The sequence below is a fragment of the Entelurus aequoreus genome, linkage group LG17, assembly GCF_033978785.1.
Source record: "Entelurus aequoreus isolate RoL-2023_Sb linkage group LG17, RoL_Eaeq_v1.1, whole genome shotgun sequence".
Lineage (NCBI taxonomy): Eukaryota > Metazoa > Chordata > Actinopteri > Syngnathiformes > Syngnathidae > Entelurus > Entelurus aequoreus.
Window position 1 is genome coordinate 52,633,641 of NC_084747.1, and position 18,153 is coordinate 52,651,793.

The 18,153-nt window shown below is 37.6% G+C and overlaps 1 protein-coding gene across 2 annotated transcripts in view; it reads right to left on the bottom strand.

The window, feature by feature from the left end:
* Positions 1–18,153, bottom strand: part of grid2 (glutamate receptor, ionotropic, delta 2) — a 1,088,972-nt gene that overhangs the window by 465,396 nt on the left and 605,423 nt on the right. For both annotated transcript variants that reach the window (XM_062025903.1, XM_062025902.1), the window contains one exon: positions 3,094–3,267. In XM_062025903.1, the coding sequence (XP_061881887.1) occupies positions 3,094–3,267 (174 nt within the window). The remainder of the gene's footprint in view (positions 1–3,093; positions 3,268–18,153) is intronic.

The window sequence follows — 18,153 nt, forward strand, 5'->3', positions numbered from 1 at the left end:
TGTTGATCAGGTGTTTGAATTGTATTGGCGTGTTCTATGGAGCTAGGAGCTAGCATAGGAGCTAGGAGCTAGCATAACACGTACCGTACCGTACGTGCGCGTCACGTACGTAACTTTTTAAAAATATATAAGCTTTATGAACCTTGGGTTAGGTGAACGGTCTTTTGGGCTGAGTGATTGTGTGTGTTGATCAGGTGTTTGAATTGTATTGGCGTGTTCTATGGAGCTAGGAGCTAGCAGAGGAGCTAGGAGCTAGCATAACAAACACCTAGGTGTTTTTATGCGGGATTAATTTGTGGCATATTAAATATAAGCCTGGTTGTGTTGTGGCTAATAGAGTATATATATGTCTTGTGTTTATTTACTGTTGTAGTCATTCCCAGCTGAATATCAGGTCACCCCCGGCTCTCACAGCATCTTCCCTATCTGAATAGCTTCAACTCCCCACTAGTCCTTCACTTGCACTTTACTCATCCACAAATCTTTCATCCTCGCTCAATTAATGGGGAAATTGTCGCTTTCTCGGTCCAAATCTCTCTCACTTCATGCGGCCATCATTGTAAACAATAGGGAACTTTGCGTAAATCAATCAATCAATCAATCAATGTTTATTATATAGCCCTAAATCACAAGTGTCTCAAAGGGCTGTACAAGCCACAACGACATCCTCGGTGTCGAGTGGGTCTGACATAATATTGTGAATGTAAATGTTCAACTGACTACGTCACGCTACTTCCGGTAGGGGCAAGCCTTTTTTTTATCAGATACCAAAAGTTGCAATCTTTATCGTCGTTGTTCTATACTAAATCCTTTCAGCAAAAATATGGCAATATCGCGAAATGATCAAGTATGACACATACAATAGATCTGCTATCCCCGTTTAAATAAAAAAAATTCATTTCAGTAGGCCTTTAACAGAAGTGTAGATAGAACATGTTAAAAGAGAAAGTAAGCAGATATTAACAGTAAATGAACAAGTAGATTAATAATTCATTTCCTACCGCTTGTCCTTAATAATTTAGACAAAATAATAAAATGGAAAATGACGCAATGTGTTACTGCATACGTCAGCAGACTAATTAGGAGCCTTTGTTTGTTTACTTACTACAAAAAGACAAGTTGTCTTGTATGTTCACGATTTTTCTTAAGGACAAACTTGCAATAATAAACATATGTTTAATTTACCGTAAGATTTTTTGTTAAAATAGAGGCAATAATGCAATTTTTTTGTGGTGCCCTTTATTTAGAAAAGTATCGAAAAGTACCGAAAAGTATCAAAATTATTTTATTACCGGTACCAAAATATTGGTATCGGGATAACACTATTATTATATTGCATTTTTTCACTGATAGGTTTATGTAGGTATTAAAAAGTAATTATGCTAAGCCAGGGGTCACCAACCTTTTTGAAACCAAGAGCTACTTCTTGGGTACTGATTAATCCGAAGGGCTACCAGTTTGATACACACTTAAATAAATTGCCAGAAATAGCCAATTTGCTCAATTTACCTTTAACTCTATGTTATTATTAATAATTAATGATATTTACACTTAACTGAACGGTTTAAAAGAGGAGAAAACACGAAAAAAATGACTATTACATTTTTAAACATAGTTTATCTTCAATTTCGACTCTTTAAAATTCAAAATTCAACCGAAAAAAAGAAGAGAAAAAGTAGCTAATTCGAATCTTTTTGAAAAAATTTAAAAAATAATTTATGGAATATCATTAGTAATTTTTCCTGATTAAGATTAATTTTAGAATTTTGATGACATGTTTTAAATAGGTTAAAATCCAATCTACACTTTGTTAGAATATATAACAAATTGGACCAAGCGATGAGGTGGCGACTTGTCCAGGGTGTACCCCGCCTTCCGCCCGATTGTAGCCGAGATAGGCTCCAGCGCCCCCGCGACCCCAAAGGGAATAAGCGGTAGAAATTGGATGGATGGATGGATGGACCAAGCTATATTTCTAACAAAGACAAATCATTATTTCTTCTAGATTTTCCAGAACAAAAATTTTAAAAGAAATTCAAAAGACTTTGAAATAAGATTTAAATTTGATTCTACAGATTTTTTAGATTTGCTAGAATAATTTTTTTGAATTTTAATCATAATACATTTGAAGAAATATTTCACAAATATTCTTCGTCGAAAAAACAGAAGCTAAAATGAAGAATTAAATTAAAATGTATTTATTATTCTTTACAATAAAAAAAAAAAAATACTTGAACATTGATTTAAATTGTCAGGAAAGAAGAGGAAGGAATTTAAAAGGTAAAAAGGTATATGTGTTTAAAAATCCTAAAATCATTTTTAAGGTTGTATTTTTTCTCTAAAATTGTCTTTCTGAAAGTTATAAGAAGCAAAGTAAAAAAATGAATGAATTTATTTAAACAAGTGAAGACCAAGTCTTTAAAGTATTTTCTTGGATTTTCAAATTCTATTTGAGTTTTGTCTCTCTTAGAATTAAAAATGTCGGGCAAAGCGAGACCAGTTTGCTAGTAAATAGATAAAATTTAAAAAATAGACGCAGCTCACTGGTAAGTGCTGCTATTTGAGCTATTTTTAGAACAGGCCAGCGGGCTACTCATCTGGTCCTTACGGGCTACCTGGTGCCCGCGGGCACCGCGTTGGTGACCCCTGTGCTAAGCCAACAAGACACATATAGTATATTCAGCCTTTACTTTAGAGGGCTTATTGTGTTTACTCACCTCATACGTTTATATGTATTTACCATGCTTACAATGTATGCTATATTTGGAGATGATACTTGCTACTATGGTAATTGGGCCATTTTAGTCTAAATAGGCACTAAATTGTATACAGACAATGACAGGTGAAAGGTTATGCAGTTCCTGCCCACATAATCATCACATTATTAAAACTCTGTCAAAGTATCAATACTGTAATACCCGCCTGAGAACTAGAGTCCTCTGCAGTGGATGTTTATTATTTGTACCTGAAATCTGTAACTATGAGAACATAAATAAATCAAAACAAATGGATGATGCTGGTTCTCACGAGGAGATGAGAACCTGTAACAATTTAGTTTTCAATGATGTCAAAAAAAGAGAAACCAGTATTCACCTCCAGCTGCTGAGACTTGGTGTTCTTGGGGTCGCAGAGGGACGTGTTAATTCGGTGGTTGTGTTTGACGCAGCGCTGGGTGGTGTTCTGTGGCATGGGGAAGGTCTGACGCACCACCGTCAGCCGGCCCACCGACTTCAGCACCAAGTCCTGAAGGTCGTAGTCGGAGATCTCCTGAGAGGGCCCAAAGAAGAAGCCAGGTGAGTAGCCTATCTAATCTGCAACCACTTTGGAAAGTAAACACATTGATATTCATACCTCACCAAAGGAGTAACTCAATTGAGCTTTTAACAGGTTTAACCTTGTGTGAACGCCTTGTCCTCTCTAGTTTCTAAACAGTGCAAATGAACAATCTATTTACAGGCTTCTCGGGGCTAAAACCTGGCACAAATCCCAAACAGCTACCCATAAACTCCGGATTATGAAATCGGGAATCTAGAGAAGACAGTAAATGCCTGAAAATGTGCTAATAAAGCAATATCCGCTGGCCTAAAGACGGATTAAGATTCACAGCAGCCAGTCAAGGGCGGGCCGAGAAGCTTTAAATGTTAAGGTTACACAAATGAATGCAGTTAAGACACATAAACATAGAAATAGGGCACTTTAATGGGTTAGCCCAAAACATTGAAGGAGCCATATTGGACATAAAAAATAATAATAATAAAAGCCACAAAAAAATTAAAAGCCTTATATAAGTGTTATAATGAAGGCAACATCTATATTAGCTATATTAGCCTACTATCAAAGGCTGACACAATCTTTTTTTTAATTGTATTGTACACATTTTTCCCACTCCCTTTCAGGCAAAACTGGACAATCCTGCATTACATACTATTCATTACCTTTTGCACTATATTAATTTATATTATTATGTGTTGTCAACTTTGTACTTTTTTATGTCATTGCCTGAAATAAATAAATAAATGAATGAAAAAAAATGAAACATTGGAAATAATTAGTAAAATGGAGGCTTCTCACAGGATGAGATAACTTCTGGAAATGACTGGCTCAGAATGGCCAAAGTTATAGATGTGTGTGTCCAAGTTTAAGGAAACGGCAGGCTGTCTTTTTGTAATGGATTTATTACAATCTTTGCAAGCTGGGTAACGTTTGCTGTGGTCTGGAACAACATGGCACACGACTATGAGAAATGCAGCCAATATTACATACAGATAATAAATTAGATACACATAGGACATAAGTAAAGGAAATTAAATGAGCTCAAATAGTGGTTGGAGTGTCCGCCCTGAGATCGGTAGGTTGTGAGTTCAAACCCCGGGCCGAGTCATACCAAAGACTATACAAATGGGACCCATTACCTCCCTGCTTGGCACTCAGCATCAAGGGTTGGAATTGGGGGTTAAATCACCAAAACGATTCCCGGGCGCGGCCACCGCTGCTGCTCACTGCTCCCCTCACCTCCCAGGGGGTTTATCAAGGGTGATGGGTCAAATGCAGAGGATCATTTCGCCACACCTAGTGTGTGTGTGACAATCATTGGCACTTTAACTTTTAACGTTATATCTACAAACAAGGCCAGTAACGTAGTGGAAGTGGAGCTAGACTCTCTGGCGGTGGTGTCAGAGAGGAGAAGTCTAGCAAAGCTCCTAGCCATTATGGACATCACCTCCCACCCCCTACGCTCGGACTTGGCGGAGAGAATGAGCACGTTCAGTGGAAGGCTCAGACTCCCAAAATGCAACACGGAACGACACAGGGAGTCCTTCATACCGACAGCCATCAGACTGTATGATGCATATGTTCCTTTTTGACTGTACTTGAATGTATAATAGACTGTATTTATTTTATTCACATGTGAATAATGCTGTATAATAGACTGTATTTTTATTATTCACATGTGAATAATGCTGTATAATAGACTGTATTTATATAATTCACATGTGAATAATGCTGTATAATAGACTGTATTTATATCATTCACATGTGAATAATGCTGTATAATAGACTGTATTTATATTATTCACATGTAAAAAAATACCTAAGTGTTTATTGTTCGTTGTGAGCGAACTGTGGTGCTGAATGTCCCCCAGGGATCAATAAAGTACTTTCTATTCTATGTACACTACCGTTCAAAAGTTTGGGGTCACCCAAACAATTTTGTGGAATAGCCTTCATTTCTAAGAACAAGAATAGACTGTCGAGTTTCAGATGAAAGTTCTCTTTTTCTGGCCATTTTGAGCGTTTAATTGACCCCACAAATGTGATGCTCCAGAAACTCAATCTGCTCAAAGGAAGGTCCGTTTTGTAGCTCCTGTAACGAGCTAAACTGTTTTCAGATGTGTGAACATGATTGCACAAGGGTTTTCTAATCATCAATTAGCCTTCTGAGCCAATGAGCAAACACATTGTACCACTAGAACACTGGAGTGATAGTTGCTGGAAATGGGCCTCTATACACCTATGTAGATATTGCACCATAAACCAGACATTTGCAGCTAGAATAGTCATTTACCACATTAGCAATGTATAGAGTGTATTTCTTTAAAGTTAAGACTAGTTTAAACGTATCTTTATTGAAAAGTACAGTGCTATTCCTTAAAAAATAAGGACATTTCAATGTGACCCCAAACTTTTGAATGGTAGTGTACATACAGCTAGCCTAAATAGCATGTTAGCATCGATTAGCTTGCAGTCATGGATTGACCAAATTTGCCTGATAAGCACACCAGCAAATCAATAAAATCAACAAAGCGCACCGTTGTGCATTCACGCACAGCATAAAACGTTTGGTGGACAAAATGAGACAAAGAAGGAGTGGCATAAAACACGTCTTTCTGTGGCAGCGTCGGTGAAAGTTGTACATGTAGCCAAACTACGGTGAGTTCAAGGATCGCTGAAATTAGTAGGGCAAAACGGTGCTTGCCAAATACTCTCATGGGTGAAGAATGTTTAATATAAACAGTGGGATTTCGAACAATTAGGAAGGGTTGTGTCATGTTTGTTCACCGACAGAAAATATGTTAAAACAACAAATATTTTTTTTCCATTTTCACACATCTTCTGAGAGGTCCAGGGAGCCACTAGGGCGGCGCTGAATCTAATAACAGCAATTAGAGTATAACGTTACTAACAGCGTTATATTTTCAGTAATGAGTAATCTAATTAATTACTGTTCCCATCGTTGGAACGCCATACCGTTACAGAGAACGTGAAATGGCTCGTTACTACAGTTTTTGACCGAATGAAGCGTAAAGTGTCAGGTATAGGCCGCACATCCGCCGCATGCATAGAGCAAGGGTGGGGATGACAACATTATTGGTAGTAATGGAGAAATCCTCTGCAAAAGGGTCGCAATACACTACGGAAATCATCTTCCTTCATTGCTGTCCCTCGGCTGTCAGGCTCTGCGAGTCCGCGCCCACACAGACACACACACACACCTCTCCCCTCAGCCCGCAGTAAAACGGTGTTGACGGATGAAAACGAGACGATAATCCAATCATATTTTTTTTTCATCTTGTAGGTGGGTGGGACAAGTTCAGAATATATCCAATCAGAGTTCTGTAATATGTCGAATACATCGCCAAAAACAAAAAATGTGTGGATTTAACATGTTCCACATAGTAATATGCAAACACCTGAGGGAAAGTGAAGAGGACGCTTTTTTCTTTTTGACGCAATATGATGCCATCAGCAGGCGAGTCATCGAGACATCAACACAACTGTGAGTTAGCTATGTTTATTTGCTGCTACTTTTACTGCACTTATGAACAACAACAAAAAACGCCTCTGAAAAGTACCATATTCAAACAACAAAAGAATAAATGATTTTATGACATTTTAACAGAAGTGTAGATAGAACATGTTAAAAGAGAAAGTAAGCAGATATTAACAGTAAATGAACAAGAGCATTAATAATCAATTTTTACAGCTCGTCCCTCATAATTTTGACAAAATAATATAATAATATGTCAGCAGACAACTTAGAAGCCTTTGTTTGTTTACTTACTACTAAAAGACAAGTTGTCTTGTATGTTCACTATTTTATTTAAGGACAAACTTGCAATAAGAAACATACGTTTAATGTACCGTAAGATTTTTGGTACAATAAAGCCAATGATACTTTATATTAGTTTTGGATGATACCACAAATTTGGGTATCAATCCGATACCAAGTCGTTACAGGATCACACATTGGTCATATTCGAAGTCCTCATGTGTCCAGGGACATATTTCCCGAGTTTATAAACATAATATCAATTTAAAAAAAACAAAAAAAGATGTTGTGATGGCAACAAATATCGACATAATCATAGTACCGTATTTTTCGGAGTATAAATCACTCCGGAGTATAAGTCGCACCGGCCGAAAATGCATAATAAAGAAGGAAAAAAACATATATAAGTCGCACTGGAGTATAAGTCGCATTTTTGGGGGAAATTTATTTGATAAAACCCAACACCAAGAATAGACATTTGAAAGGCAATTTAAAATAAATAAAGAATAGTGAACAACAGGCTGAATAAGTGTACGTTATATAAATAAATATAACCATAAATAACCAACTGAGAACGTGCCTGGTATGTTAACGTAACATATTATGGTAAGAGTCATTCAAATAACTATAACATATAGAACATGCGATACGTTTACCAAACAATCTGTCACTCCTAATCGCTAAATCCCATGAAATCTTATACGTCTAGTCTCTTACGTGAATGAGCTAAATAATATTATTTGATATTTTATGGTAATGTGTTAAAAATTTCACACATAGGTCGCTCCTGAGTATAAGTCGCACCCCCAGCCAAACTATGAAAAAAACTGCGATTTATAGTCCGAAAAATACGGTAGTATCGACTAGATACGATCCTGTACTTGGTATCATTACAGTGGATGTTAGGTGTAGATCCACCAATGGCGGACCGGTACCTTTCACAGGCGGTATAGTCCCGAATATGATTCATTAGTATTGTGGTACTATACTAATACCGGAATACCGTACAACCCTGTAGCATACACAAAGCTCATGTAAAAAAGTTGTTTACAGGGGATTGAGTTTCTTAAAAGAGCAAACTAAGGAGTGTAATCCATTTAGCGTGTCTGTCTACATCAGGGGTCACCAACCTTTTCGAAACCAAGAGCTACTTCTTGGGTAGTGATTAATGCGAAGGGCTACCAGTTTGATACACACTTAGATAAATTGCCGAAAATAGCCAATTTGCGCAATTTACCTTTAACTCTATGTTATTATTAATAATTACTGATATTTACATTTAATTGAACGGTTTAAAAGAGGAGAAAACACGAAAAAAATGACAATAAAATTTTGAAACATAGTTTATCTTCAAATTCGAGTCTTAAAAATTCAAAATTAAACTGAAAAAAAGAAGAGAAAAACTAGCTAATTCGAATCTTTTTGAAAAAATAAAAAAAATAATTTATGGAACATCATTAGTAATTTTTCCTGATTAAGATTAATTTTAGAATTTGGATGACATGTTTTAAATAGGTTAAAATCCAATCTGTACTTTGTTAGAATATACAACAAATTGGACCAAGCTATATTTTTAACAAAGACAAATCATTATTTCTTCTAGATTTTCCAGAACAAAAATGTTAAAAGAAATTCAAAAGACTTTGAAATAAGATTTAAATTTGATTTTACAGATTTTCTAGATTTGCCAGAATAATTTTAATCATAATAAGTTTGAAGAACTATTTCACAAATATTCTTCGTCGAAAAAACAGAAGCTAAAATGAAGAATTAAATTAAAATGTATTTATTATTCTTTACAATAAAAAAAAAAAAATACTTGAACATTGATTTAAATTGTCAGGAAAGAAGAGGAAGGAATTTAAAAGGTAAAAAGGTATATGTGTTTAAAAATCCTAAAATCATTTTTAAGGTTGTATTTTTTCTCTAAAATTGTCTCTCTTAAAATTATAAGAGGCAAAGTAAAACAAATAATGCATTTATTTAAACAAGTGAAGACCAAGTCTTTAAAATATTTTCTTGGATTTTCAAATTCTATTTGAGTTTTGTCTCTCTTAGAATTAAAAATGTCGGGCAAAGCGAGACCAGCTTGCTAGTAAATAAATAAAATTTAAAAAAATAGAGGCAGCTCACTGGTAAGTGCTGCTATTTGAGCTATTTTTAGAACAGGCCAGCGGGCTACTCATCTGGTCCTTACGGGCTACCTGGTGCCCGCGGGCACCGCGTTGGTGACCCCTGGTCTACATGAACATGTAAAAATATATTCTGATCATCAGAACGCCCGCAATACAGGGAGGAGAAGATGCAAATTTAATTATTCAGCACATGCAGTGTGATTATCAAAAGTGAAACTGTTCCACTGCTGCGGTTTTGTGTCTATATTTAGTACGTTGAGAAAGAACGGGGAAACATGGCTGTTGCGCAGAAATGGCTGTGAAAAAGGAGGTGAATCACGCTGCAGCTCCGTCCTACGTATATATGTCAACACTTATGGACTGTCAAAAATGAAAAGGACTTTAGGGGCTGATTAAAATGAATTAAATTGGTGTGTTTTGGTGTTTTTTTGTTCTAATTGCGTACACAATATATATATATATATATATATATATATATATTATATATATATTATAATATATATATATATATATATATATATTTATAGGAAAAAACACAGAGGCTATTTCATCCCTACAAGCCTGTTTCACAGGTTTCCCTGCTCTTCAGGGGATTTTCTTCAACGGAAAATCGTCTGCTGGTGGTGTCTGTCATGTATTTGTTTACTCGGGTCACAGGACAATACCGGAACCATTGTAAGGGGAACTTAAGGGCAGGGAACGCAGGATATGATGACATGTGTTGTGTGTTGGACACCTGGAAGTGGAAAAAGTAAGACAGAAAAAGACAGTATGCTTTTTTTTGTGTGTATTATTAAGCTTAGATTGCTAATAAGTGACAATTTTGGCACACAACAATGGCGACGAGAATGGGATGGTGTCCCTCTGGATTTTTTCCAATGAAAAAAATGTGCCTTGGCTCAAAAAAGTTTGAAAAACACTCATCTAGCTAACATAAACTATTTTGGCATGCTGACTCTGTAGGGAGGCATGCTACATAAAGCAAAACTTCACATTTCAGAGTGGTCTATTATTTTGGGCAGCCTAAAGCACACCTGTGCAATAATCATGGTGTTTAATCAGCATGGTATGCCACACCTGTGAGGTGGAATGGATTGTCTTGGCAAATAAGACATGCTCACTAACACAGATTTGTAAAGAATATTGGAAAATAATAGGCGTGTTGTGTATATAGTAAAAGTTTTAGATATTTGAGTTCAACTTGTGAATAATGGGTGCAAAAACAAGTGTTGCGTTCACGTTTTTGTTCAGTATAGATCAGTGTGGGGGGGCGTGGCCTGCGGACCTGCAGCGAAGCGGGGTGTGTCAGGACCGGCTTCGAGATTAGTGACAGGTGCGTAGATGACACAGCGGTGAGTGTTTGTCTGATCACCTGTCGCTCTGTCAAAGACAGCAGTCGGGAAGGAGAGGGGGTTGTTGATGGTGGAGAACGAGCGAGAGAAACTTTAACATGGCTGAAAAGCACAATAAGGACAACTTATTGCAAAATAAATCATTGTTCACAAAGATGAACACGGCTGTCATGTCCGTCATTGGTGGTCCAGAGAACCCGGAGGAGCAAGACCTCCACAATCACCTATCAAATGTGCATGTGTTCTAAGACACCCAAACCTTTAGTAGATGAGGCCTAAAGTCTAAACCCAAACAATGCACCGCAAAATGTGCTTCCATGAACTAAAAGCCTCAGAACCTTGGCAGCTGCCTGTTTGTTTACCTCATAAACCCTCAAAGTCTCGATCCCCCCACCAACCGTCACCAAGCCAGATTTTTCCTTCAATGTTTTATTTGAAAACATCCCTCATTCCTTATTAGACTTTGTCCTCTGCCCTCTTTCCTTGCAGCCTCTTCACCTCTCCCCCGGAGACATAAAATCCCTCCTTCTTGAAAGAGGAAAGCTATTCATTTGTTCTCTGACCTCCCATTTCCACTGCTCACCCTACCGAGGTCTCCCTCGTCTCGTTGGAGGAACTAAAAACCGAAGGAGCTTTTACTACTCTGCTCTCTTACAATAAATATGCTTTCTCATATATTTGCAGTTTAGAGGTTTATACGTGCAAAACACAGACACTTGCTACAAAAAAAAAAATTCTTAAAGGGGCTGTTTGCCACTTTTAGCTTTAACTTCTATTGATGCATGCTCGTCCAAAGTGGACATTTTAGTGCAAATTGTGCAGCCTTATTTTGCAAAAGTTGGAGAATTCTAATATCTTTTTTTGGCCACGACCAAATAACGGAACAATAACTGAGATGAGAGAACACCAATGACTGTAAACAGGTCAGTGGTCAGGCGACCCCTTCTAAACATGTCAGGTAAAAGATTCCGAAAATATTGTCTGACTAAAAGAGAATTTCGAAAAGTATATGAATAAGAAGACATAATGAATCTTTTTGAGTGACTGTACAACTTGTTTGATTGAAGAATCAGTCATTAAATAGGTGCATCTTGTCACGACGAGGTTTGTTCCCCCGGGATGCAAACGGACGACTCCGGACATGACTTGCAGGTAGGAACATGATTTAATTTTAACCAAAACTCAAAGAGGTACAAAAAACGGAAAACAAGGCGAAGGAACAAGGTGCCGATCGCACTTGAAGCTAAACACTTAGCATAAACTATGGCCTGGAACACTCAGGGAACTGTGGCATGAAACTAGCAAGACTTACTTGGCAAGGCATGAGACAAACAATGACGCCAGGACGACTGACAGGCTTAAATAATGTCTCTTGATTAGAGCCAGGTGGGCGTCCCGAACACCAGCGGCAGGTGAAAATCATAAGTAGCCGTGGCAACCAAACCAAACTCAGGTGTCAAACAGGAACTAAAAGAGTCCAAAACTAACAGAACTGAACAAAAACATGATCCGGACCACGGATCATGACACCTCTTCTAATAACAGAAACAGTCCTGCCCATTTTGGACACTTTTTTTCTTAACATGTCAAGACCAATCCAATTGATTATTCATGGTTAACTCGAATTGCTCAGTTTTATGCATCTGCTCCAAAGAAATACCTTCTAATGCAGTAGTCTCCAACGCGGTGCCCGCGGGCACCAGGTAGCCCGTAAGGACCAGATGAGTAGCCCGCTGGCAAAAATAGCTCAAATAGCAGCACTTACCAGTGAGCTGCCTCTATTTTTTAAATTGTATTTATTTACTAGCAAGCTGGTCTCGCTTTGCCCGACATGTTTAATTCTAAGAGAGACAAAACTCAAATAGAATTTGGAAATCCAAGAAAACATTTTAAAGACTTGGTCTTCACTTGTTTAAATAAATTCATTAATTTTTTTTACTTTGCTTCTTATAACTTTCAGAAAGACAATATTAGAGAAAAAAATACAACCTTAAAAATGATTTTAGGATTTTTAAACACATATACCTTTTTACCTTTTAAATTCCTTCCTCTTCTTTCCTGACAATTTAAATCAATGTTCAAGTAAATTAATTTTTTTTATTGTAAAGAATAATAAATACATTTTAATTTAATTCTACATTTTAGCTTCTGTTTTTTCTACAAAGAATATTTGTGAAATATTTCTTCAAACTTATTATGATTAAACTTCAAAAAAATTATTCTGGCAAATCTAGAAAATCTGTAGAATCAAATTTTAATCTTATTTCAAAGTCTTTTGATTTAAAAAAAAAAAATTTGTTCTGGAAAATCTAGAATAAATAATGATTTGTCTTTGTTAGAAATATAGCTTGGTCCAATGTGTTGTATATTCTAACAAAGTGCAGATTGGATGTTAACCTATTTAAAACATGTCATCAAAATTCTAAAATTAATCTTAATCAGGAAAAATTACTAATGATGTTCCATAAAACATTTTTTTTTAATATTTTCAAAAAGATTCGAATTAGCTAGTTTTTCTCTTCTTTTTTTTCGGTTGAATTTTGAATTTTAAAGAGTCGAAATTGAAGATAAACTATGTTTCAAATTTTAATTGTCATTTTTTTCGTGTTTTCTCCTCTTTTAAACCGTTCAATTAAGTGTAAATATCATTAATTATTAATAATAACATAGAGTTAAAGGTAAATTGAGCAAATTGGCTATTTCTGGCAATTTATTTAAGTGTGTATCAAACTGGTAGCCCTTCGCATTAATCAGTACCCAAGAAGTAGCTCTTGCTTTCAAAAAGGTTGGTGACCCCTGTTCTAATGTAAGTGACAGGATCTGAACATGTGTGTTTGGAGCCCACAATTATGTACAGTCATGGTCAAAAGTTTACATACACCTGTAAAGAACATAATGTCATGGCTGTCTTGAGTTTCCATAATTTTCTACTACTCTTGTTTTTTTTGTGATAGAGTGATTGGAGCACATACCTGTTGGTCACAAAAACATTCATGAAGTTTGTTCTTTTCATGAATTTATTATGGGTCTACTGAAAATGTGACCAAATCTGCTGGGTCAAAAGTATACATACAGCAATGTTAATATTTGGTTACATGTCCTTTGGCAAGTCCCCTTTATTTAGAAAAGTATCGAAAAGTATCAAAATATTTTTGGTACCGGAACCAAAATATTGGTATCGGGTCAACACTAGTCCAAAGTAGTGACTACCCTTTCTTTTAAGGCACACAATGTCAACCAATCAATGTTCAAATCAGCTAATAGGTTTATTTCTCTGTTTCCATCACTCACGTTCATAAGCACAGCACATACATCATCAGTGTATTGTACAGTGGAGCTGGGAGGTCGATAACAACAGCCAACAACTATTGGTTTTATGTGAGGAAGTTGAATTTGAAGCCACAGTATTTCGATAGATGAAACCATCAGATCACATCTGCTTGTAGCAGGGATAATGTTTTGCACATAAATAGCTACTCTTCCTACATACCCGTCCTTTCTAAAAAAACATTGTAGCCAAATAAAGATACTTCAAAATCACTCATAAAACTGTCTAACTGAGTCTCGGATAAGTGCATTAAAATAGAAATTGTTAGTGTTGATTAAATTAGCCAGTTTCACCGTGTGACACTTCGCCCACCTTGCTCCCAGAGCCACCCACACTGGTGTAAATGTGGCTTAATTTATAGAGAATAGGCTTCGCGATGTAAATAATTTTGAGTCACTGGAGAATAAGCGCTATAAAAATATCATTCACTTCACTTTACTTGACTTCTGGGGCCAGTCAATGCGTCCCGTCAACTGGGACGCGTCCAATTTCCAATCAAATAAATGTATTATGTGCAAAATCCATTTGATACACCAAGTAGTTTTACATGGATTTGGGCTTGCAGGTGCAAAACGTAGAAGACAGGAGGACCGAGGGGGTTCTAAATCAAATTGAGGTTATTAGATGTCTTTAATTTAATTTTGGTTCTGGAAACAAATAATGAAAGTCCCATCTTAAAACTCATTTGTATACTCTAGCCTTTAAATGGACCCCCCTTTTAAACCAGTTGATCTGCCGCCTCTGTTCTGCTCTGCCCCCCTCCCCTGCGTGGAGAGGTTATTAGGTGACCACATATTTACTTGATTTCCGGGGCTAGTCAATGCGTCCCGTCAACTGGGACGCGTCCAATTTCCAATCAAATAAACGTATTAAGTGCAAAATCCATTTGATACACCAAGTAGTTTTACATGGATTTGGGCTTGCAGGTGCAAAACGTAGAAGACAGGAGGACCGAGGGGGTTCTAAATCAAATTGAGGTTATTAGATGTCTTTAATTTAATTTTGGTTCTGGAAACAAATAATTAAAGTCCCATCTTAAAACTAATTTGTATACTCTAGCCTTTAAATGGACCCCCCTTTTAAACCAGTTGATCTGCCGCCTCTGTTCTGCTCTGCCCCCCTCCCCTGCGTGGAGAGGTTATTAGGTGACCGCAGATTTACTTGATTTCCGGGGCTACTAAATGCGTCCCGTCAACTGGGACGCGTCCAATTTCCAATCAAATAAACGTATTAAGTGCAAAATCCATTTGATACACCAAGTAGTTTTACATGGATTTGGGCTTGCAGGTGCAAAACGTAGAAGACAGGAGGACCGAGGGGGTTCTAAATCAAGTTGAAGTTATTAGATGTCTTTAATTTAATTTTGGTTCTGGAAACAAATAATGAAAGTCCCATCTTAAAACTAATTTGTATACTCTAGCCTTTAAATAGACCCCCCTTTTAAACCAGTTGATCTGCCGCCTCTTTTCTGCTCTACCACCCTCTCCTGCGTGGAGAGGTTATTAGGTGACCACATATTTACTTGATTTCCGGGGCTAGTCAATGCGTCCCGTCAGCTGGGACGCGTCCAATTTCCAATCAAATAAATGTATTATGTGCAAAATCCATTTGATACACCATGTAGTTTTACATGGATTTGGGCTTGCAGGTGCAAAACGTAGAAGACAGGAGGACCGAGGGGGTTCTAAATCAAGTTGAAGTTATTAGATGTCTTTAATTTAATTTTGGTTCTGGAAACAAATAATGAAAGTCCCATCTTAAAACTCATTTGTATACTCTAGCCTTTAAATGGACCCCCCTTTTAAACCAGTTGATCTGCCGTCTCTGTTCTGCTCTGCCCCCCTACCCTGCGTGGAGAGGTTATTAGGTGACCACAGATTTACTTGATTTCCGGGGCTAGTCAATGCGTCCCGTCAACTGGGACGCGTCCAATTTCCAATCAAATAAACGTATTAAGTGCAAAATCCATTCGATACACCAAGTAGTTTTACATGGATTTGGGCTTGCAGGTGCAAAACATAGAAGACAGGAGGACAGAGGGGGTTCTAAATCAAATTGAGGTTATTAGATGTCTTTAATTTAATTTTGGTTCTGGAAACAAATAATTAACGTCCCATCTTAAAACTAATTTGTATACTCTAGCCTTTAAATAGACCCCCCTTTTAAACCAGTTGATCTGCCGCCTCTGTTCTGCTCTGCCCCCCTCCCCTGCGTGGAGAGGTTATTAGGTGACCACATATTTACTTGATTTCCGGGGCTAGTCAATGCGTCCCGTCAGCTGGGACGCGTCCAATTTCCAATCAAATAAACGTATTAAGTGCAAAATCCATTTGATACACCAAGTAGTTTTACATGGATTTGGGCTTGCAGGTGCAAAACGTAGAAGACAGGAGGACCCAGGGGGTTCTAAATCAAGTTGAAGTTATTAGATGTCTTTAATTTAATTTTGGTTCTGGAAACAAATAATGAAAGTCCCATCTTAAAACTCATTTGTATACTCTAGCCTTTAAATAGACCCCTCTTTTAAACCAGTTGATCTGCCGCCTCTGTTCTGCTCTGCCCCCCTCCCCTGCGTGGAGAGGTTATTAGGTGACCACATATTTACTTGATTTCCGGGGCTAGTCAATGCGTCCCGTCAACTGGGACGCGTCCAATTTCCAATCAAATAAACGTATTAAGTGCAAAATCCATTTGATACACCAAGTAGTTTTACATGGATTTGGGCTTGCAGGTGCAAAACGTAGAAGACAGGAGGACCGAGGGGGTTCCAAATCAAATTGAGGTTATTAGATGTCTTTAATTTAATTTTGGTTCTGGAAACAAATAATTAAAGTCCCATCTTAAAACTAATTTGTATACTCTAGCCTTTAAATAGACCCCCCTTTTAAACCAGTTGATCTGCCGCCTCTGTTCTGCTCTGCCCCCCTCCCCTGCGTGGAGAGGTTATTAGGTGACCACAGATTTACTTGATTTCCGGGGCTAGTCAATGCGTCCCGTCAACTGGGACGCGTCCAATTTCCAATCAAATAAACGTATTATGTGCAAAATCCATTCGATACACCAAGTAGTTTTACATGGATTTGGGCTTGCAGGTGCAAAACGTAGAAGACAGGAGGACCGAGGGGGTTCCAAATCAAATTGAGGTTATTAGATGTCTTTAATTTAATTTTGGTTCTGGAAACAAATAATTAAAGTCCCATCTTAAAACTAATTTGTATACTCTAGCCTTTAAATAGACCCCCCTTTTAAACCAGTTGATCTGCCGCCTCTGTTCTGCTCTGCCCCCCTCCCCTGCGTGGAGAGGTTATTAGGTGACCACAGATTTACTTGATTTCCGGGGCTAGTCAATGCGTCCCGTCAACTGGGACGCGTCCAATTTCCAATCAAATAAACGTATTAAGTGCAAAATCCATTTGATACACCAAGTAGTTTTACATGGATTTGGGCTTGCAGGTGCAAAACGTAGAAGACAGGAGGACCGAGGGGTTCTAAATCAAATTGAGGTTATTAGATGTCTTTAATTTAATTTTGGTTCTGGAAACAAATAATGAAAGTCCCATCTTAAAACTAATTTGTATACTCTAGCCTTTAAATAGACCCCCCTTTTAGACCAGTTGATCTGCCGTCTCTTTTCTGCCACAGATGACATGCTAGCTGTTCAAAGTCGGGACCCGGGGTGGACTACTCATCTGTGCATCAGTTAGGGACGTCTCTGCGCTGCTGACTTGCCTCCACTCAAGATGATCCTCTGCTGGACTGGACTCTCACACTATTAACCAGATCCACTCGACGTCCATTGCACCAGTCGCCCCCCACATCTGCGGTCCCCTCCAAGGTTTCTCATTGTATCCCATTGGGTTGAGTTTTTTTCTTGCCCTGATGTGGGATCTGAGCCGAGGATGTCGTTGTGGCTTGCGCAGCCCTTTGAGACACTTGTGATTAAGGGCTGTATGAATAAACTTTGATTGATTGATTGATTGATTGATGTTACTTTCACATATAAAGTCTCCAAGCCAGAAGCTTAAAGGCCTACTGAAAGCCACTACTACCGACCACGCAGTCTGATAGTTTATATATCAATGAAGAAATCTTAATATTGCAACACATGCCAATACGGCCGGCTTAACTTATAAAGTGCAATTTTAAATTTCCCGCGAAACTTCCGTTTGAAAACGTCTATGTATGATGACGTATGCGTGTGACGTCAATCGTTGAAAAGGATGTATTTGGACACCATTGTATCCAATACAAAAAGCTCTGTTTTCATCGCAAAATTCCACGGTATTC